Below are 24,325 nucleotides of genomic sequence, written 5' to 3'. Positions count from 1 at the left end.
TCTCTAGGAGTATTTGGTTTTCCTTCCCTCTTTTGTGCTTTCCTTCCTTCCTCCGTCTTTCATTCCTTCTCTCGGTCTTTTCTTCTTTCCTGAGAGCTCATGTTTGGCATTACTCCACAAGAGACTCAATCAAGGTTAAGAATTTGAGGAGATGTAGTTCTTTTTTAGATAATTTATGGTCACTATTTTTTACATAATCTTCTACATTAATTGAATGAAGGAGGTTTAATCATAATGACACTTGCACAGGTCACATGGCTACACAATAGCATAGCAATTGCATAATCATTTGAGTTGCTCATTTAGTATTTGCATAAATATATGAAATATGATTTTTAAGGAATCACTAATATTTATAACAAGCTTTTACTGAAGTTTCTTTGATTCAACACAATACCACTTTTATCAAAAAGGAGATCCTAACAAACCTCATTAAATCATAAAGTTTTCCATATATAAATAGATGAATAAGAAACATTAAAAATAAAAATTAAAATCTTGAGAGGCAAAAATAGCAGCTTTTCCACTGGAGAACAATTTAAATAGCTTTCTCTGTTACACTGATGAAACTCTAAAATATAAGTCAACTACAGTGTGAGGGGAATAGCAACCCTGTGCTCTTTGGTAGGAACTGTGAAGAAAACTCCAGGCTGTCTTTCTAAGAAAGTGAGCTACCTATTCTTTATGCATGGCTTGCTTTTCCTCTCTTCCTTTTGAGGTAACATGTTTCTTTCTCTTAACAGGATGGATTTGTCAATATCAGCGGACCCTCCTCTGAAAACACTGTATCAGCCCATATATTTATTTACTGCAATCAATGCAACAATATCTTTGTCCAGTGTATCTTACAGTAAGCCCTGCGTGATCTTGAATTTAATCATAATTGTTCCTACATGGAAAGTCTGTAATAGAGAGAAATAATTTTTTTCAGGGTGCACAATCAATGTAGGGAGCTAATATGAAAGAATAGGACCCCCAGACTGCTTTAAAAATCAATAGTTCTGTTTTTTTTTTTTTTTGTCAGGAGAATCTGTTTATCAAGATAATTGTCTTAACTTTTTACTTTGCTTTATCATGAAGACCAAAGCAAGATGAGGTGATCCTCTAAGGAAAAGTAGGAAACTCTGCTTTTCTTTTATATTCAATAAAAATAGCTATCGATTTTATTCTCGTGTACAACCCCGTGGTCAGACACTGTCAGGAACATCAAAAAATCGATTTGAAGTAGAGCTAGGTAAACAAATATGGTAGGGGAGTTCTTAAAATCCCCATCAGCCACAGGTGTCTGGTTAACATTACATTCATTTCTGAACCCTGAAGCTTAGAAGCTTCTCTCTGGAATTTGGAGTCATTAGTGTGTGTCAGAGAACCTGACAGAGTTGTGTACATTTTTGTAAAGTTCACACACTTGGTAGAGCTATTTCCATTTGTGCTGTGTACCCACTCCAGTGATTTTCATTTCTCTAATGGTGAACAATCAAAGTATCATACATGGATGACTGTCCTCCTAGAAATGGTAGAAATGCTTACACAGGACAATAGTAACTGCTCTGTGCAGGGGCTAAGAATTTGGGTTGAAATGAGAAGACTTCAGTTAAAACTCCGCTTTCAACATTTACAGAGGCTTAAAAAAATCACTTTATAAGGTAAAGAGTAGCAGGGATATTATGCTGCTTTCTAACAAAGGTGGGACTCTGACTATATATGTGTGTGTTACAATGGGAGGAAAATCTCAGAACAGTGGAAAATATTATGGAGGAAGAAGACAATGGGAGAGGATCAGGGTAGCAGTGGAAATAAGGCTACTTTTGTTTTACTGTTTGCTTTTAGAATCATGCATATGTTTTATATAATTATGAAATTAAATTAAATCAAATTAAAAAAATCCAAACCTAAAGCCAAATGAATTTAAAGTGGCAGCTTAACTATACAATAAGGGAGTATTCCTAAATTGAAACTCGAAATGTAATTTAAAAATGGTAATTCTACTCTGTGCCTTTAATGGGATATACCCTAAAGACAAAAAACACTGCACAGAAATCTTAACCTGTTTTTGGCAATCACATTGTTAGTAACAATAAGTTGGTATTTTTATTTAGAAAGTACTATAGATACGTATATATTTACATGCATATCAAAAACAGGATGAAGTAAATAATCATGCTACTGTACTAGGAATCAATATTTCAGTGTAAAGGAAACAACTATTAAAACCGAACAAGTTGACCAAAAACCCTGTAATGGTGAATTTGAATTAGAAATATCAATACGAACTCATGATGTGCTTTCTTTACTTCTGGGACAGAAAATGTGCAAGTTGATGTATCAGAGGACAAGGAAGCTGTCACCAACCACCGAGGTCACGTCAGAAGAACTCAGGGGCAGCATACAGGGCTGCTGCTGGCCAAAGGCAAGACAAGGTGTGGATCAAACATACCAAGAGCTGCGTGCAGTGTGCTGAAACGGACATAAGGATGAACAAACACACAGGCACTCAAGCAATGCCAAACCTCAGTGGGCACATCTTTTGGAGGGGGGTGGTTAGGGAAATAACTTGTTCCTTTGGAAGCTGTTAAAGAGAAACCATGAGGCATTTATCCTGCCTTCACTGCACCAACTGTACCCTCAGGATTATGAAATAGTTGGTGAGGGAAAATTCCGATCCAGTTAATAATGAAGGAATGATAGAATATTGCCATTTTGCAAATCTAAATAGGTTTAGGCAAAGATTATCAGAGGCTGCTGAAAGCGACCACTGTGGGCCGAATTGTGTCCTCCTAACTACCAGTGTTGTAGTCCTAACATCCAGTAGCTCAGACTGTGACCTTATTTGGAGACAGGGTCTTTGCGGAGGTAATCAAGTTAATGAGAGCATTGGGATGGGCCTTAATCCGATATGTCTGCTGTCCTTATAAAAAGGGGACCCAGGGATACACACAGAAGGAAGGCAACGGGAAGAGACACAGGGAGAAGCTGGTCATCTCCATGCCAGGGCGAGAGCCTGGAACAGATCTTCCTCCCACAACTCTCAACAGGACCCAGCCGTGCTGACTTCAGAGCTGTGAGATGGTAAATGCATCCTTTAAGTCATGCATTTTGTGGTATTTGTTACAGCAGCCCTATCAAACTAATACAGTTACTTAAAAATTAATGAGATTATTTTAATGGATAGATAAGTTGTCAATGTCTAGATGTGCTCATAAACCTTCACATCACGGACACAGATACAGGCAGGTGTTTTGTGTCTCCTAATGGAAGCATACAATATGGCTTATGCAGCAGTCTTGTTAAAGCACAAGATAACTGATCTAAATCTGATCAACCCTCAAATCTAGGGCATAGGGGAACACACTTACAAGGGGATGTAATCACATACACACAAAATAACTTGGTTTCTTTAAAAAATAATTTACAAGGAGGGATGAAAGGAACATGAAACATTTAGAGTAAAAAAGATTTTGGATAATTTATAGGCCAAATGAAATAGGTATACCTGTTTGAGCTGCTTTTAAAAACTAAATAAATAATAAACTTGAGGTAAGAAAAGTTACTTTAGGTTCTCTTAGTATTGGTACCTCTAAAATTGGTATCATTCATAATGTGGTAAAGATTAAATGTGACAATATAGGTGGAAAACTTAGACTACAGACTGATGCACAGTATAGCTTCAATTATTTGTATATCCTGGTATTGGTTAAATTCCTTGACACAGTTGTTATCAGCATTAGTTAGAATGATGTGATGCATACATCTTATTCTGTATGTGCTTATGGCACATGCACACAAGCCCACATACACATTCTGCAACACACTTAGATACTCCAGTGTGAGCTGGTATTGGGCTGCAAGGATCCTGACTGTCCATTCCACCCTCTGTTCTCACAATATCCCTCAAAACCACCTGGCCCTGGACTCACCTTTGGTAGGAGATGCCCGAGAGAAGCACTGTGGAACTTTAAAAGAAAAGCCAAGGCAAGGGTTAGGAGGGGAAGATAAAAGGAAGGACAGTTTTAAGGAGGTTAAATACTCCATGAAATATGTTCCCAGAATTAAGTCATTCCACGCCTGCCATTTTCAAGGAAAGATAAACACAGCCTTTTAGCACCCACAGGGCTAGGCCTTGGAGAAAATCAGTGTTTACAGCCAGCTGGATCATATTTGAACAAGAGGCAGAACACATCTGGTCATTAATAGTGGTAATTGTTCTTTGGCTAAAAACCATCATTTAGATATAGGAAATGCTGCAGCTGACAACTATCAGGAGTTAGGTGACTGCATCTTACAAATATTCATTTCAATTTTCAAACATTTATTTGGTTTGAGAGAGAGAATACAAAGGTTAAGAAAATACAGCTCAGATTTTCAACAGAAATACAATCTTGTTTGCATCACAGGAAAATAACTCTGAGACACAAAACAATATAATAAAAGAGTTACAAATCACATAGGCCTGCAGGAGATTAAAGTGAAGATGGGTATCAAATGAGAGAGAGTTTTCATCTGGTTAAGAAGATTGTAAAAGTCTTCATGGAGAAAGTGGAATTTGAGAGGAATTTTAGGGAAAAAGAATAAGATGGGAGAAAGTAGTGCAGTTGGGGAGAAAGTTGGGGATAGAGAAGAGAGGGCATCTCCTCAGAGCTGCAGGGTTGCCAGGTAAAATATGACATGCCCAGTTAAATTTGAATTTCAGATAAACAGTGAACAGTCTCTTTTAGGATAAATATGATCTATACAACATTGGGGACATATTTGAGTTTGAAATGCCCTGAATGTGTTTAAAGAAATAAGTTGTTCTATAAAAGTTTAGGCTTTATAGAGGAAGGCAGTGGGCAATAATGTGGGAAAGACATTTTGGTCATATACAGAGAGTCTTAGATTGCAGACAGAAGAATGAACATGAAACTTTATGGGATTGTGGAACATTTTTATTTTTTAAAATGGGGGTGATATGGGGGTGATATGACTTGACATGCACTGTAGGAAGAATAACATGGCAATGACGAGAACAAGAAAAGTTTAGGTAGGAAATTGGCCAGAAAGGGGTAGATGATGCGGATCTTAATTTAGGTGATGAAGTGGTTTGGAAATGGAAATGGTTGAGATACAATGGAGTAGAAGCATCAGATCAGACTGGGGACCAAAGAGATACAGGGTCAAGGATGACTACAAGTTTACGCCTGTTGACGGGGAAGATGGTGATTTTTGCTAGCAGCTATGTAAGGAGGAGGACCTGGCTTTAGGAAAAGCAGATATGAAATAGGGGTCATGTCAGGAGGAACTGGTTGGATGAGGGTCTAGATAGCGATTCTCAGTAGGCAATTACAAATATTTTTCTGAACTCTTTAGTTTGGGATTTTAGATGTTTAAATTGTTACATGAATGAGTTGGGCAAACCTCAAGGAATCCCTCTAGCTCATAGTTAGAGGCAAGAGAGGAACCAAGGAGAGAATAGCAAAAAGACCAGTAAGAATAAGAATAATGAAAAAACTACACTAGGTCCTAGAAATTCTGAAGTCAAGGTCAATCATCACTCTTAAATCATCCGAAGAAGTCAAGAGTATAGATTGAGAACCAGCAATGGTGCTGGTAATTTTTGAAACAGCTTGAGTGGGAGCCGTAGTTTCAGAGATTGCGGAGTAAATGCGTGGCGAGGGGGTAGAGGAAACCAACGCTGTGAAAGGACTGGTGCGTAAGGACAAAACTGAGGGGAAGGAGCAACAGAGGGGGAAGAATGATTTACTAAAAGAAAGGAGCAAAGTCTGGAAAGAGAGGAGCAATAAGATTAAGTGCACTTATAGATAAATTAGCCTCAGAAAGAAGAGAAAGCCGTAGTGAATGGAAGGGAGGAGAGGCAGAAGGCTAAGGGTTTGATATGTGACACTGAGGGACTTGGTTGTTCACTCTCCATGTTCAAGGAAGACAGGAAATGACATTAAGTGCTTTAAGAGCAGCCGGATGGAGGGGGTCACAGAACGTGGACTGAAGTTCTGGTCTCCTGTTCTATTTTATAGCCCATCACAGACATCTTTTATTTAGATCCCTAGCAAAGTGGAAGAGGAAGTAATAGTGGCTGCAGGGTTATTCCTTGGTGTAACTCATTTTGCCACAGCAGGGGTAACCCAAGAGCAGAAAGTATAAGGAACAGAGGTTGTTTTTTATTTTACTGAAAGCCTGTTGCACAGGAGACTGGCTCCTTCAGAAGTACCAGACCCCCATCAGACACCACTCTGTCATTTGGAGTGTTTGCATGACGACGCGACATCCCTTGGGTATGAAATTTGAATTGACATAGTTCACAAAAACAGTAAACAACTGACACTTTTCCTGTGGTTTTATATAAACTAAGTTTTAGCATTGTATATTGAGTTTGATTATAGTAAAAATTTTATTTAGTTTAGTGATATGGTCTTACGATTATGAAATACCTAGTTAAAGGGGCTTTCAGGTACGTTCGGAAGGTCCCACTGGTGCTGTCATTACTATGAAAAATCCATTAGTGTAGTTTCATTTCGTGATGAGTATTAGCTGGACTTACAGAAGGCAATAAGGCAAGAAGTTTCGTTCTTCTGATTACCTGCGTCTAAAGTAAGCAAAGCTATAAATATGTCCAAGCACATGTTAATATGGTAAGGATTTTCTAGTTCATATGCTTAAGAAGTGATATATAGCAGTTATTCTTGAAAAGGCAAATACAAAGGAAGAAGTGCAGACTGTCATTTTTAAGATTAAGAAATTTTATATCAGGGGAATTAAAATGAACATGCCTTAATACATAGGATCCTAGTAGCAATGGGTTTAGATGTGGAAGGGAATTCAGTGATAACTCTACTCTCTTTCCTGTAAACTGGGGGACTCTGTAGCCCAGAGAGATGAAATGGCTTTCTGAAAGGCAAAGGCTAGTTCCGCTGCAAGCCTCTTGACTCAGAGGCCCAGGTGATTTCCACTCTGCCATAATGACAAATTTTACCTATCTTCTGGAGATCTAGAGCCGTGAGTTTATGGCACATAGTAGGCACTCAGTAAATGTTCTCTTCAGTGGACAACTGTGCTCTGCTCTGGTCACTGACACCCCTGGGAGTTAAGGAACCACCCTCTCCATGCAGTTTTTCCAGTACTTAGTAAGGTTATATAAGCACAATTACTTCATAAATATATGTAATTTAGAATTTGCCATGTATTAACATTCACTATTTCATAAGAGTTTTCCAATTATGAGTTGGGGGGTTATTAGCTCATTATTCCAGATAATAAAGCTAAGGCTCAGGAGAGTTATATAACTTGCTCAAGGTCAAGCAATCAGAAAATGGTAAAGATTATGCCCAGTCTTGGCCCTCTGACTCCAGATGTCATACTTTCTTTGCTGTACTATGGTTTCTCCAGGGTATTTATAACTTCTAATGAAAAGCAGGAAGAGTAGGGTGGAAGACCACCAGAAGTGGAGTGAAGCTCTAAGGAGAAACTGGGGCCAAAAAGAGATCAGAGCCCAGACAGGAGAGGAAGAATTTGTGCTTTGGTTTTTGCAGGCTCCAAGCTACAAAGTCCTGGGTTGGCTCTGAAGAGGAGAAAGCAATGTCGTATAGCTTGGAAGGAGCTGCTGACTTCTAAGTGCAAATGAGAGGCAGTGAGGTGGCAGAAGCCCAGGTTTGGAAAGCAGGAGACCTGGGTTTTAGGCCCAGTTCTGCCCTTGCCTTGTTATGCCCTTAGATAAGGCCCTTCCCCCTTTTGCGCCTCAGTTTCCTCAGTTCAAAATGAAGTGTGTTTAGCTTCATGGTTCTCAAATATTTTTCTTCCTTGCATCGTTCCCATTGGTGGAGACTGTAAGTAATTTGAGGAATGCCTAAAGTGAGACTCTGAAACTGAGAATGTAATCTACACTCGTTTGCAAAAAAATTGTAGTTGTCTATTTTTTTTTAATAAAATATTTTTTACACACTCTTGACGAATTACATTAGTGATTATACATGTTGTGGTTGATTAGCCTACTCAGTTGGACAACAGAATTATCCTTCACAGCATTTTAAAAAAGTAATTCATCCTTTTACACCTTGATTGTATCTAATAGAAGTTACACAGGTAACAGAAAAAATTTCAAATGATTTTCAGAGTATGAAACATTACTAATGAATACCATTGATCTTGAATTGGTAGATTTTTGTCTGTAGGAGCTACCAATACACTCAAGGGAACTACTAGTTTATTTTAATATTTTTTCTGAGAGACGTTTTTAGATCAGAGATTTTAAACTAACCTTGAAAGCTCTTGAGTTACTGAAAGAATGGAAAAATTCCAAAGATAATTTTGCAACCAATGCTATTTTGCTGTGAAATTGAATACCTGGGCTATCAACCAAATAGCCAACCACAGGATTAAGTTCAGTAGTCTTATCACAGATGTATTTTTTCATTTGCATATTGTTAGAACTCAGTTAGAATTTTAGATTGGTGCTTATGGTGTATGGAAGAGTTTCAGTGGTCTTATGAACATCTAAAATGATAGTACTGTTTGGAGCATATATAATTTTGGGGATATGTACTGTCCCTCAACTTCTCAAAGGGATCAGAAAAGGTGACAACAAGGGTTCAGGAACCATCACTTACATAGCCTACAACACATCGCAATTCAGAGATTTCTTTGGTGAAACTGGAAGCTGATTGCAATTGTAGCCTAAAAATTTTAATAAACCCTTAACTAAATGAGAGTTAATAATAACCCTCTCTAAATAATATGTGATATATCTTCCATACTGAGTCTTAAAAACTCAAATAAAACAAACCCATTATGGTATCGCATACTGCTGATATAAATTAAAGACAATCTATGTTAATTGGTTAAAATATCTGATAATTTTAAGGTATTACTTCTCTCAGAAGTATATATTTATCTATATAGGTCCTATGTACTTTTATTGACAATTTCCAGTAGACATTTCTTTGGTAGAAATTGACAAGTTGATTCTAAAAGTTTTAAGAAGGTGCAAAGGACCTAGAAAATCCAGAGGAATTTTAAACAGCAAGTACAACATTAGAGGACTTACATACATTATTGACCTAATGACTTACCTACCATATTGCTATGATAATTAAAATAGTGTGATACTGCATAAGGACAGACAAATAAAACAACGGAACACAATACAGCCTAGAAATAGAACCTTCATTTATGCAAAGGCACCAAAACAATCTGATGGGAAAAGAAAAATTTTATATTTTCCTACTTTTTTGAAATACTGTTTGCCAATTCCCTTTCATAATCAAGTAGCTATTCCCAATACCTAGAACACATTTCAATTCAGCCTGGACAGCTCTGAGATAATCAAGCAATTGGCTAAAAGAAGACATAATTTCTATAATAGCTACATGTGAAATCTGGCAAAAACAATTTATTATTATTATTATGTTTTTTATTTGAAGGTTAGGGCAAATAATTCACTTACTTTTGATGGACAAAGTTGCCTAGACTTAACTCATTCGGTTCCAAGAGTTTCTGGTCTTTAACATAATTTTATTATACAGCTGAAAACATCTGTATATTCTCCTACTTGCTTCTCTCCTCTTTGCCCATTTTCAAATATAAAAAATAAAACACCACCATCACCACCAACAGCACAACAGGAAAACATGCAACACAGAGCCATTTACCGGAGTCCATAGAGAACTGTTCCATCAGGATGCAGTCGGATCATTCGATTTTTCACTGTAACCCCATGAACAAATGATTTCTTGTCATTCAGAAAGTAGGTGTCTGGTACCCACAGCTGGTCAGCTACCCTGTTGTCTAGCGTGAGATTTAGCGGGATTCCAGAATAAGAGAGCCTTTTGTCTTTCCAAGACTGCTGGAAATACATGGTGAGTGTATAATCCTGTGAAATAAAGGGAACCAAAAAAAAGAATCTTACTATCATCATCATCTGAGGCTTTTAGTTAAGAATGTGATAGCATGTGGTATTCTGGATGCCCAGAGACCCACTGCTCTGCTGTTCTCTAAGAGGTTACATTTAAATACATTGGAATTTTCATCTCCGGTATAGGGCAACTAGTAGGTATGCAAGCATTTGCACCAATGTAGGGCACATCCATTTAATTGAATTGTAAGGTCTGAAGCTAAGGTAATGATATCATAGGGAACATCATAAACGGAAGTTGTACTGAGAGATCCATGTTCACAAAAGTCTACTTCTGGATATTATATTTGCAGTACTATTTGGGAGGGGAATGTTTACTAAATATGGATGCACTAAAAAGAGCATGTTTTCCAAACTGCAAATGCCTTTTGAATGAATACTGCTTATAAGGTCATCAATTCTCATTATCGGGATCTTTCTAGCAAACTGCAACTTGTCTATCAGCCCTGAAAAATAGTTCAGAAAGCACATTAATTGGAGATGTTTATTTGGCCTGTGAACTGCCATCAGTGGTGGAATGGCTCAGTTCCTCTCTTCCCTCATTCCTGCTGTGTTTCAGGTTTGAATTGAGTGGGTTTGTACCTGAGTTTGTTTCTTCACCTCCTGTAAAAGGTTACACGAAGGGCATTCCTTTGCACTTTTCTTTTTACCCGGGTTTCAGGCAGCAGAGAGTGACAGGAAGATTTGGGCTCATTAAGTGTCTAGAGCTACAGGAAAGGGACAGTGATAATTATCTTAGAGCTTTGTCGGTTTTTAAATACAATTTATAGTGTTATTGCCCGTTAAAAATTAATAAATGGTAACAGTAAAATCCCAAATGTCTTTAAGGTGTGAGTCACAATATAATAAAATAGAAGGTTCACTCTTTCTTTTAAAGGGTATTTAACTGTCCATAGTGATTGTGTGAACGCTTTAGAAGTAGGTAAGAAAACACTGCTTAACTCTTGTACAATCTCTGCTGTTGTTGTGTATGCTACTAGTTCAGAAACATTGACTTAGATCAAGCCTTATATCTGGGTAAACTGTACTTTATCTAGATGTGTATATGCATATTTATGCATTTATTAAAAATCCAAAAAATAAGACAATATTTGTTCTGAATGATCAGCACCAGTGTCCTTTAACCACTATATTCATGAAGACTTAAACACTATTTACTCAGAAACCATCTTGCAATGATTCAAAGTCATTCTTTCTTGTTCAATGGCAAGGACATTTGTTCTTCACTATTAATAAAAAAATATCCCTTTTAAAGGTCTAAAACCTCTTTCCATCTTATCTTCATTTAACAAAAAGGAGAACCTACAGGGTTATATGCAATTCTCTTCTGAATTATTACCATACTGATCCACATCCTTTTCAAGTTCTTAACATCGTACCTTTTTGGAGGAAAATGAATTGGACAGATTCTGGGCCTTCAATTCCAAATACTTTTATTCCAAGTAAGCCACATGTAAAAGCTATATGACCATGACCAATTACCTTAATCCCCCATGTGTCAGATGCCTTATTTCTAAAATGAAAGTAATAGCATTTTACAGACTTATTGTGAGCGTTACTTGGGAAAATGATGGTGAAGGTACTTTAGCAATTGTAACATGCTAAACAAATATATTATCTTCAGAATTGTTCATTGCTATTTAAAGATAAGATACTTCCAATTTCTTGGAGTCTACATATTTTTTCATAAGCATTTCTGTTTTTAGAGAGATATTTATGAAAAAGCTTGTAGGCAGAAGGGCCTCTTGACCATGATAATAAGCAATTGTCTGTGATCAGTTCTAAGTCTTAGTGTTGGGTTCTTGTTTATAATTCAACCAATGTTAGAAATAATAATTAGCCAAAAATGTGTTACTGTGAACTTTGCCATGGGATTAGGGCAATGGGGTACATGTTTCAGTACTCACACAGGATTGTCATTAGTTTCCAGGTTCTCACTAGTACCACACAGGCTTTCTTCAAGATGAGACCGTGAGGCAAAATCCTTACTCCACATTGTCTTCAGTAACATTTTAATGTGTGATGTGGAAAAAAACTCATTATAGTAAAGTATGAAGGATTATATTAGCAAAATAATACTCTAAAAATAAATGCTATAATTAAAATACAAGTTGGTGGTAAAAAAACAACCGAGAGTAGAAAGGAGAAAATAATGTAAACATCTGTGTAGATTTAAGTAAGTGTTTGTGTGTATGTGGTGTGTGTGTGTAGACTTCTTCCCTTCCTTTCAGGAAACTAGTTTGTTTCTTGTAGAGAGAGAACAATATGCATGTAGTGAGATCTTTGCTCTGTACAACTCATTCTGTTTTCACTAAATATTGACTAAAAATCACATCATGGTTCTAAATTAGAGCAGTAATTTACCCTATTTGCAATAAGAAGAAATTCAGTGAAAATGTATGCATGTTAGTATGTTACATTTGGAAGTGGGTCATGTGGGACAAGCATTCTTCAGAGCTTTATTTTGTGTGCATTTCTAGGATTATCTTAATTCAGGACCTGATTCTATGATAAATGAAAATATGGACGTATGAGGTTGATAATCTTAACAAAAACTTTTTTAAGATAATGATAAATGTGTTGGTAATGATGAACATTATGGAAAGCCCTAAAACACAGCAATATGTCCTCTGTGTGCTATCTATATTATGCCACATGCATGACAGTAATCTGTCTCCTGGAGATTGCTCTGTGCTCTGTGATTTTCATAGCCCTTCATATCTACTATCCCATTTTGTTCTCACAACCTTATGAAATAGGCAACTAACTTATCTGTTAATTTATGATTCACATGTCTGAGAAGCTATTTACTCTATTTAAAATAAATCATTCTTTCTATCTGCACCTTAGTATAAATGTTAACAGTGACAACTGTATATAATAAAGTCTCTGATGTCATTTTGGTGTATCCTATTTTTAGATGGAAAACAAAGGCTGAACATTTCTGTATTCTCTTCTTTCATACAACAGATTTGCTATCACTTCTTTACTGGTCCAAAGTACAAGCACTCCAGGAAGGATGGAAAATTTTTCAGGAAGAAACTAAAGGTATTAATACTTTGGACAAGAACAGTAAAATCATTTTTCTTCCAGGTATATTTACAAGTGTTCAACCAGCTTTCACAAGTGTGCAAGCTACTCCTTGAGAGGAAATGAGACATATTTAGCAACTACGGGCCATAGGGAATTCTTTGACACTAAGGCAAATTAATGGGATTAACAGGCATGTGATTGTTAATGAAATTGGTCAGGCTAACTCAGGCATGAGAGACTTTGGTTCATTGAGGAAAAGCAAGACTGACAATACCAAATCAGTAGTGCTCGATTAAATTCCAAGAGGGCATACTTTTTAAATCTGAAAATGTTTTAAGATAAAGATTTTAAATCTAAAATCTAAAAAGGAGTAAGAAAATATTTATAACAAAAGTAATTCTTTTGGAGAATAAAAGTAACATTTTTATTAGATCAGAAGCTTTATACTCAGGGCAATTGTGTCCCCAGAGGACATTTAGCAGAGTCTGGATATAGTTTTGGTTGTCACAACTGGGGGTAATGGTGTGTGTTCCTAGCATCTGGGAGCAGAGACCAGGGATGCTCCCCAATAATATAACAATGTATGGCACAGCACATATACTAATGCATAATAATCCCAATATGATAATTCATGGATGGCAGAGCCCCCACAACAAAGAATTATCTGGCTCAAAATGTCAGTAGTGTTAGGGTTAAGAAACCCTGCCTTAGCCGAAAACATCTTTCTTCTTTGGTATCAGTAAAATATTTCAAAATCCTTTATCATTATTTATCATGAAAAATAATGTATGTTAACATGTCTATTGAAGTTTTAACATATCCCTCAAAACTTTGTACTAGAGAATGCTGGCATTAGATGGTTTGTAATTTGCCACTTTAGCATAAGAAATCATTTAATAAAAATCTGTTAGTTACCTAGCATTGGAATAGGGGAAAAGAGGTGTTTTAGACAAATATATTGAGGTATGCATTTTTTAAGAATGACTCTAAGAAGACCTCACAGTGGGCTGGAAAAGTGGGAATCTCTTAAGAAATTAGCTGCCTCCATGACCAGCACACATCTCAGGCTAATTTGCTAAGGAAGAGACAAAATATCGATTTAACGTCGAGTAATATTCCATCCAGTCAGAAAGACCGTAAGAACCATCCTTCCTTTTCAAACTGCTTTTGCACACATTTCCATTTTGTTCTTTCATCTATTTGGATAGACATTATAAGGGGTCCTGAACACAAATTATAATGGTTCCCTGTATCCATGCCGGTTTAGCTGAACTCTGAGATCAGCTGCTTTCCCCAGAGGCCGATCACAGGAGAGCAGCGCATCACTGCCCACCACTTCCGAAGTCCCTTCTGTGATAGAAACTGCCCTGCCGACAGCCCCTGCTGACTGAGCACGGCCGTACTCTTTAGCCCATGTCCTGCCCTCCTCCCACCTTGGGCACAGAGAGTAGATGTCTGATTTAAGAGCAGCCGATACAAAAGCAAGGAATAAACCTGTTTCTGCCTGAAAAAGATGGGATGCACCACATTCTACTCCCAGAAACTTGCTGTGGCATAAAGGGCCTGAGACAGGCGCTGTAGGACCAAGTGCAGAGGTCATGACATGGAACTAGGGCTGCACTGCTATCATGAGTTCATGACAGAGGAAAGACTAAGAATAAAAAGAGGAGGCCAGCCTGCAGAGGAAGAAAAAGAATGGAGCAGAAAATATTCAGAAGAGGAAGAGTCTGACATTGTTAGGGAATGAGTCAAATTCATGAAGATTTTCTACTCCCTGTTTCTAGTTTCCAGGAGGTCTGGACATGTTCAATAGAACTTGTTCCAGGGGCTCTTAGAGCCCTCCTTGTGCCATTAAAGCTCACTCCACTTTCCTTGTGCTAAGCTGACTCCTTCTTTATTTATTTCAACCAGAAAAAGCCACAGTAATGATGCTGATCAACATCCATATCACAAGCTCATTAAGCCACAAGTTTACATATTAAAGAAAACCAAGAAAATCTCAGTCATCTACCTCACCTCTCTGATTTCAAAAAAGGGAGGCATTACGATCCAGAGATTTTAAATGACTGAATAAAAGGGGGAGACATATTTTTTTCATTAACCAGGAGAACAAGGAGAAGGAAAACGTATTTACTTCTATCAAGACAATTCCTTATCAAACACAATGACAGTTATCAAGAAAATAATTTGGAGGCTAAATCTATATGCTGGCAACAAGTGGTACATCTTACAAGGAGAGGGAAAAAAACCCCAGAACTTGCATCTCATGAAAACAAAGTTTAGTAAAAAATTGACTAATAAATAAACCAATTTAAATTGTAATTCAAATGAACCACACAACATCTGTTTCTAATGGAGCCTCCTGTTTAAATGAATGTTTTCTGTATTAGTGTCAAAGTTAAATGCATTCTGCAGTAGAAATTCATCATTGTATCTGACTTGCCATTAATTTCTAATCTTTTATCTTAACATCGTTTAGTATTATATTAACTATTAGTATGTTTGCTGGATTTACTCCTTAGCCATGTTTGCTTATAATATCTTTCAAATACATGCATTCTCATTGTTGCCAAAGTCCATGTTCTTATTTATTATCACTTTTTTTTTTAACCAACTGTAACCTGGTACTTTGCCTCAGAGAACATAATCTTCTTTCATCTTTGTGTCATCATAAATAGCACGTATAGTTTATCCATCTGTGTAGTCAGACATTTTTATCATTCTTGTGTTCTGAACAATTGTGGAATCAATCAACCTTATGGGTGAACAAAAACACTGGGAGTTTTGGGCTTATACGAGATGACAGTCACCTAAGGAAACCACAGGGGCACATGATGATCCATGGGACACATACAACATTGACATGACAACTAGAGCATGCATTTGTGTTCTCCTGAATCTCTCACCGTATGAAAACCAGACTGCACCAATCTAAGAACTTCAGCTTTTGTAATCTAAAATCTACTTTAGAAACTGTACAGATTTATTTTCTTTAAAAACATGAAAACAGTTTTCTATTCAACAAATGCAATTTCTCAAAATGAATATGATAAATTTTACATTTCATACAGTGACAGTTTAAATGTTGTATATTCTGGAGTCTAAATAATCAGAAGCTCAAATAATTAGGATTGTTTCCCTGAATAGATACATTGAGATGTTGGGCCTGAAGCAGGAACAGTTTTCTAGAAACTTCTGAGTAAAAAAGATATTAGGCTAGTAGAATGACCCATTCATTCTGTCAACATTTAATGATTGTTTACTATATTTAAAGAATTGTATCATGCCAGATGCAGAGGAGATAAAGGTAAAGAATACATTTTCCCTGCTTGCCTCAAGGGACTTGTAAACCAAGTGGGTGAGACTCAGTACTGCTTACTTGCCTGCTGCCCCACTTTCCTCTGTAGGCTTCTCAGTTCTTCCAGCACCTGGGTAACCAGCTCCCTGCATGAAATTCCCTCCACTTCAGATACTCAGAACTTGGAATGGTTCTGCTTTTCTTCACTGGCAGCTGCCTACTCATGCAGACAAGGCAACCAGTAGGAGGAGAGCAGTTAACGAGTTCCGGCATTAACCTAGAGAACTGTTAAGTCAGAGTTGATTTAACACAGCACTGAAAGTAGGGTGGAGAGGTAAAGTGCTTGAAATAGTTCAGGTAGAATTTGGTGACCTTTTGATAGGGGTGATTAGAAGGAAGGGAGCATCAGGGATGACCCCTGGGTTTATGACCTACAGGACTAGCTAAACAAGAACTGAAGATTTGGGCTGAGGATGACTAATTTAATTTGAGCTGGTGTGTGGTGGGGGTGTCAGTGGCCCTTGCACACAGAAGTGACAAGTAAGTAGTTATGGACCAGAATGGAGGAATATGGGGCTCAGGGAGAAACAATGTGAGTCAGGAGTGATCCATGAGCTGTGGGCAGGGATTAGCTCACCATGGAGATGGTATGAGGGGAGGTGAGGACAGAACCCCTGGGAAATTTGGTCCTGAGATTAGTCACTCATTCCTTTGAGTCCCACAGCACTCTTCTACTTTGATTGCAGTACTAATTTTGCAATTATTTCTCAGCCCCATGAGATTTTGAGCTCCACAAGGGAAAAGGTTTAGGTTTTTAGGCTCTAGTATAGTGAGTGGTGGATAGCAGGTGCTCAAATATGTTAGTTGGATGTGAATTGAGTAGTGCTGTGTGTCTGGGGAACTCGATATCAGCACTAAATATGTCAGTCCAAACTCATCTTACTGTATGCAGATTTTCTGAAAAATTGGTTATCCTTAGATACATACATGGGGGATTTCAGTTTACTAAAACAATTATTAATCCAGAATTTTCATTCTCTAACTATTTAAGATTAATGGGTCTATAATTCCCACCAACACAGGGAGGTGATAAATTTCTGGGATACACTGAAAGCATATGGGATTTAAAACACACTTACTCTTTGGGAATGTATTTATAGTGACTTTCTACAAAGTATTAATAGATATACTTTGAGTTATATCAAATGAGGTTTCATTGATAGTTTCAACAATAACTTGTCATTTTGGACATATAAGGCTATTCATACTAAAGCATTAAAAAATGGATCTGTATTCAGTGAAACTTTCAAGCTCATTTACATGTTAGTCAATATTCAAATCTATCAATATGTTAGATTGGTGATTAACTCATCAAGAGAATGGTTTACAAGGTTTGTTGACATTTAAAACTGCATAATTAATTACACATGAACACTAGGTGTTTTCAAAGTTTCTTAATTTCAGATATTCATAGAAAATTAGCATTTCCATTTTCTTCAATATCTAAATAAAAGAAGAAATATAATCAGATACATGGGGGGATCTAGTGGAACATTCCAGAATGTGGTGTTTTGGGCAAACCATCCTGAGTTGGACAATGAATACATGACCAGAATGGTAACCAGTATGTGATATGAATGGCAATTTGAGAAAGCTAAGCTATGAACTGAGCTGAGCTGGAAAAGGATATGAGAATCAGAATTAAACCAAGATTCTATCAAACCACACACTACGTAGAATTCTGAGATGAAAAAATCTGTGATCATTTTCTAGCCCAGGAAAACAGTTTGCTCTTGTGATCTGTGATCTTGTAACGTGTGTAGAACTTAAAAGGCAACAGTCAAAAGCAAAGATTCCAGGGCTCATACTGTTTTATTGAAAGAAAATGATATACGAATTCTTAACTTAAAATTAATAAGATAGAAAAAAAGGAATTGTCAGTAATATCTCTCTTAAGATTCAAGTATTTCTGAAATATCTGAGCACTTTCACTTACTTTCCCAGAGAGGGAAACTTTGGCTTGTGAGTAACAGTCTCTGGGGAGTCTCTGGGCAACTGTCACGATAGAGAGATGGAAAGAGATACCACAAGTACCAGTGTTTTATTTCACTTTTGGCCTTATATAATGCCATGCTCTGGAGTTTAATATGTGAACTTGCTAAACTAAATAAAAATAAAACCATAGGTCACTCCTTTGGCACCATCAATTTCTAAATATTGAAAAAAATTCAAATTCATAAAAAGCATCAACTATGGTTTAAAGTCTGGTTTAAAGAACCAAAGAGAGCATAAATATCCATACTGGCCATTTCCAGTGGTTCAAACTCATTGAGTATCTGTTCAAACTTCTGCTGGTCTTTGACTGGATCTGGCTAAAAAGTCATTTGGCAGACATTGCTGCAGAGAGGGACCTTGGCAACATTATACTACGTAATGAGAAAAAACAAAGATAAAACCCATCAACTCTAGGAATTTCTTTAGCAGTATAGAAAAAATGGTTTGTGAATTCTAAAGGTAATACTTCTGATAACTTAATTTCCTCTGATGTAGCTTCGCAGTTTTCTTGAGCCTATATTAAGCATGCATATCTAAGAAGATTTGCATCAAAGACATAGACTTGACCCAACTAGGAATAAAATCTCCATGCTAGCACCATGCTAAAACAGATTATCAAATATATTTGGCCAAAATAGACCTGGATGAGTTGGAATCTACTTAAAGGTATGTTGCTTATTAGTCTATGACCTTAAAGAAAATTTGTCAACTAGTCTGAAAATCAATCTCCTTATCTGTGTGATGGATAGGAAAACTATCAACAAGTCTGTTGGACAGATGAATTGAAATAATGTATGCAATTGTCCTAAAAAACTGTAAAAGCTATCATTGAATAAGTAAGGAAAATCAAGTAGCTTACAGCATGTTACAGAACAATGCAGGCACTGATATATATTTTCATTCCCTTTAGCTAGCTATTTTTCCCTGCTAAATACTTAATAATAAGAGCTGCCTGATACTGAATGTTTAACTATATGACCAGTACTTTTTTAGGTGCTTTCTATATGTTATATTATTTAAATCTCAGAACAGCTCTATGAAGTTGGAATTAATATTCTCTTTTTATAGATGACACTGAGTTTAAGGGAAGCCCAAAATGACTCTTCTCAAAAATGTCAAAGCTTGATTTGAACCCAAGTCTGTCTGACCTTAAATTCCTGGTTCTTCCTACTGTATCACACAACAAGCAATGACTTAGGCAGGCAGCATAAGTACAAATGGTTTTCCTCCTGGGATGTGGCTTTTATCTCTTGCCTAAGGCTGACTTTTGCCTTGCTCTTTTATGGATGCCAGTTAATCATTAACATTCAGTTCAAATGTAGACTTTCCAGTCCTCTCTGATGTTTTATCCATGAACTGTCCTTCATCAGCTGGTGATGATAACGAACTGCCACAGTCTCATCTGTGTGCCATTGATGTCCCTATGGAAGGCTAAATACAATCAACTGTTCATCAACGCCTTGGACGATTCTTCAAATGTTAGCTGAGGGAAAGACAATTTTGTCCCATAATAATCCTCGAGGAGCACAAGGAGTAGAATAATTTTCTTTTGGTAGGATGGCTTTCACATTCAATAGCCCAACAGAGTATTTTACAACTTCCAAGTAAAAGCCTCCTTAATCATTAGTTCCAGTAGTAACTATATTTCCCTTGCTAGAAATTATTTGTAAATGACAGTAAGATGAAAGGCAAACGTGGTAAGTGCCTAGGTTAAGGATCTCTTAATTTAGATTGTGTGTGATGATAACACGAAAGGGATGAACATTAACTGGTTGAGTATAGGTAGGAACTGCTATGCTTTATTTCTATGCCTCTAGCACCAAGAAGGCGGAATGCTGAGTGAAAGAACTATTCATGGCCCCAAACAGAGTCATGCCCACCAATACTTAAATCCTGTCTTCAATCTCCACCCCTATTCTCAGTGAATGGTACAATCATCCACACTGCTGATCAAATAAGAAACTGTCTTTCTTGACTCTATTCTCTTCCTCATTTCCCACATTAAATAAATCAATAAAACCTGACATTTTTGTTTCATAAAAATATTTCTTTATTCTGTTTTCAGTTACCATGATCTATTTTGTGCTTTATCACTTCTCCCTGATTGACTGCAATAGCTCCTAACTAGTCCTCTGGTTTTATTTAGTCTTGCTATTCCCTAATCCATTTGTTCTATGGCATTTTAAGTGATATTTCAATGCTTTAAAATTAGAATTATCATCATGTTGCTTTCAGAGTTAACCTTTAATGTCTCCTCAATGTTATGAGGATAAAAATACAAACTCCCTGAGGGCAAATGTGCTTCCTCTGTTCCTATTGGTCCAGCTACACTTGTTCGCTTGATTTTCCTCTCTTACTCTGTCATCCAGCCATGCTGCTCTTCTCTCAGTTCCTTAAACACACGGTATTTTCTCTAGCTATAAAGTTTTCTTGCCCTGCAATACTCATTTTTTTCTCTCTTTCCCCTTTGTCTGGCTACCTGTTATTGATACAGGCCTAAGATTGGAAGTCAAACTATACTATTTACTCTTGATCAAAAGCCAGAAAGCCTGGGTTTTCCCCCCTCCTATCTGCTCCCAGAGCAACCTCTCATCCTATCCTGCATCTCTGTGCAAGGAAATTGGCTGGGTGATCTGTTTTCTCCCCTAGCCTGTGAGCTCCGTGGTGGTATATCTATCTTGTTGTTCCCTGTGTTGAGAACAGGGCCTGCAGTCTACTGGGTGTCTAACAACTAGCTGTTGAATGAAGTGATAAATGGATCAGAGTGAGGACAAGTCCAGAAGTAGGCAGCTCAGTTAAAAAACAACTTAAAATTATAGTTGAGGTGAAACATACTGTGAGCCTGAATAGGGGCAGATGGTGCAGGTGTAATACAAGGGGAGGAATAGAGATAAAACATCAAAAGGAAAGAGAATGGACTGAAACTGGTTTCTGTGGATATGGAAAGGAAAGAATGTAAGAACTAGAGAAGACAGACTCTTCAGAAAAGTTGATGTATTTTCAGTGGGTATTAATTTGAAGTGCTTGTACCTCATATAAGAAAGTAGAGAGATATTAGAGGTACAGATTAATGAGTCTTCATCAACACTATAGCTGTAGGATTAAACGAGACTTTTAAAGTGAATTTGTAGATTGAGGCAAGACAGGAACCTAGGACAGAATCTTAATGCATATCAGTATTTCTACTGGCTGAGAGCCAAAATGTTATTTCATGTGTGGGTGCAGGGCCATTGATCTGTTATTGATCAAGGGAGGGGTGAAGTATCAGTGACTGTGAATTAAGCATCAAAATTTATAGATAACCCCCCAAACCCATTGAAACAAAATTCCAGTCTTTAGCTGAGAAAATGGTTCTCTCATGTAAAGTGCAATATGTAATGATGAGTAAGACTCACTTTTTAAGCTATACTACTTAAATTTATTTTTAGTGTGCTTGTCCACACCCTAGGGGAGATGTGTGGTTCAAACTTAGGCATTAGCAGCAAAAATGGCCCAGAAAAAGAAATTGCCTTGAATAATTTACCATTCAGCCAATCAAATTTTTAAGAAAAGTATGAAGTCACACTCCAACACATTCCTTTTAAGCATAGTTTAAGGGTATTAATTTACTTATATTTTAAGCATTCCATTATTTAAAAATTTCCACAAATACATTATCTTTAAAAAAATTCATGTAGGAAACTTGGTTTGCTAATAAGAATGAACCTGAGGATCTGCAGAGGTGGATTTCAGAGCCATGGATAATCTCTGGCAAATTAAAGTCCCAGATAGTGATTCTTTCTTTTGGTAAAGTGCAGAGATTGACTAAGTCAGTGATTCTCACACTCAGTGTAGGTGTGTAATTACCATCAGGACTACTTGGTCTTGTACCAATGTGTGTTTTGGTACAATGTTAAAAATCCTCAAGCAGTTTTTCTCATGTCACAAGTTTAAGGAGTTATCTATGGATGAGTCAGCCTGGGAGTTGCCATGGTAACAGTTCTCATCCCTTTGGAGTCAGTCCCCTTTAATGTTGCCACTGAAATACCTTAGTTTCAGGAGGATCTGACGTTCCCACTACATTTAAATATTCATTATGTTATATACGCATGTCCTGATTTTGCAAGATTACCTGACTGGAAATCATTTTTAGAAATCTATAAATAGACATACTACGTCATGCTCATTTCTTCCACAAGATGAAAGACAAGTCCATAAAAATCCTTCCTGTGCTCCCAGCACAATCAATCTCTCTCTCTCTCCACCCTTTCCTGGGTACAAATGTGTGCATATGCATGTGTAATCAGTGTCCTTCATATTGAAGTATTTGAAGAGGACACTCTGGACAGCAATCATAAGCCCCAATTTTCAGGAGAGTGGTTGAAAATACTTGTGCGCTAGCCACACTGCAAATGCACATGAATGCAAATGAGGCTGTAGTTTAGAGTGGAGTCACCGTGGGCAACATTTGTGTGGTTTTCTGATTTATATTCCAAGGATGATCCACTTGGCAGAATAAAATTGCTTGTGGTTGCTGTACCTCCAAAAAGGGAATTCCAGACTCCTCTTTGACAAGCAAGGTTCTCAATAATCTTTCTCAATGTACTTTTACAACATCTTTTCCCCCTTGACCACCTGCCTACTCAGGCATGCCCTGCTGTAGACACAAAGGGTTATTCATTATTTCCTTAACATTCTTGAATTTTACTATATTTCTGTGTTTAGTTATACTTTCTCCTCTTCTTCAAGATCAAAATACTACTTACCTCCAGGGTCAAAGACTTTCCCAATCCCCACTTCCAGGGGAATCAACCTTCCCCTACCCTGCCGTTTGTTACTTTGTCAGTGTCTCTCCACAGTATTCACCCATGCTGCTCAGTATGCTCACGATTTTGCTGTTCTGTCTCTCCACTCCATGCTTTCAAGGGTGTGGCCCATGTCTTACTCACCTTTGTATGATCACAATGTCTAGCATGTAAACACAGATGTTCATTAGACTTAAATGTTGATATGAACTGAATAAAATATTCTCACTGTGGCTCCAGAAAGCATAACGGAGGGGCTTTGGGATTCTGGTGGTTGATGGCATGATAGATCAGTCTATCGCACATAGGCAGGTCTTCTTTCTAATATGGTCTGTAGGAGTACTACCACATTCTGAATTAAGCTTGATGTGCTGTTCACCATGAGGGTTTCCCTAAAATCCGTTGCTGAGTTACACTGTTAGAAACTGTAGTTATACAGCATCACAGTTAGAGTATAGATATGGAGTCAAAAAGATAGGAATTCAACCACAGTTTCATCTTTTAGTCATCCATATGACTTAACCTTTCTGAAGCCCAGTTTCTCCTTACCATTAGGTTGGAAACAAATTTCTTGGGACAGCACTTGGTACACTAATGTATTCAACAACTGGTACTTAGCACTCTGCAAGGGTGACTCAGGGTTTATCTCAGAGGTTGCTAGATCTCAACTAGCCTCATGATATGGTTCCATTGGGCATCCCCTTTGGGATTTTTATATGCACATGAAATAGTCCTCTGAAGGCATGCCAGGTCCACAGCTATTATTTTTTAATACATAGTTGATCATATTTTGGTCAAATAACTTTTTCAGGCTAGCCATACCTCTCTGATTCAAATAAGGAACTTTTATAGGCTGGGCAGTATGCTATGAATTGGCCTTGAATATTCATCTGTACATTTTATATGTCCTGTACCAGACAGAGACGATCTCTTGAGTTTGAAGGTAAGCCACACAGAAAGGGCCACAGTAGCCTGAAGCAGAGACAATGACACACAGAGAGGAAACAATATGTAGGAAAAAGATTAGCAAGAGTTATTGGTGAAAGCAGGAGAATCAGGAGTTCTTAAGGAAAAAGCAAAGACAGTGAGGCCCTGAGTCACCTGAGCATATTGCTGAGGATCTCTAGAGCTAATCGTGGGTCCTCAGTCAGGTCCTAATTCCCCGTGAAGCCCAGCTGTGTGGGCGCTGAGACTGTTGCCAGTTCTTGTAGATGCATCAACTCAAATAACAGGAACACATCTATTCTCTTTAAA

At 37.4% G+C, this 24,325-nt stretch overlaps 1 protein-coding gene across 1 annotated transcript in view; it reads right to left on the bottom strand.

The window, feature by feature from the left end:
- The window catches only part of GABRB1 (gamma-aminobutyric acid type A receptor subunit beta1), a 353,576-nt gene that overhangs the window by 224,044 nt on the left and 105,207 nt on the right, over window positions 1-24,325 (bottom strand). The window contains exon 4 of the mRNA XM_057502193.1: window positions 9,639-9,859. Within this exon, the coding sequence (XP_057358176.1) occupies window positions 9,639-9,859 (221 nt within the window). The remainder of the gene's footprint in view (window positions 1-9,638; window positions 9,860-24,325) is intronic.

Source organism: Manis pentadactyla, chromosome 5, assembly GCF_030020395.1.
Source record: "Manis pentadactyla isolate mManPen7 chromosome 5, mManPen7.hap1, whole genome shotgun sequence".
Taxonomy (NCBI): Eukaryota; Metazoa; Chordata; class Mammalia; order Pholidota; family Manidae; genus Manis; species Manis pentadactyla.
The sequence above is the reverse complement of the archived record's forward strand: the minus strand, read 5'-3'. Positions and strand labels throughout refer to the sequence as shown.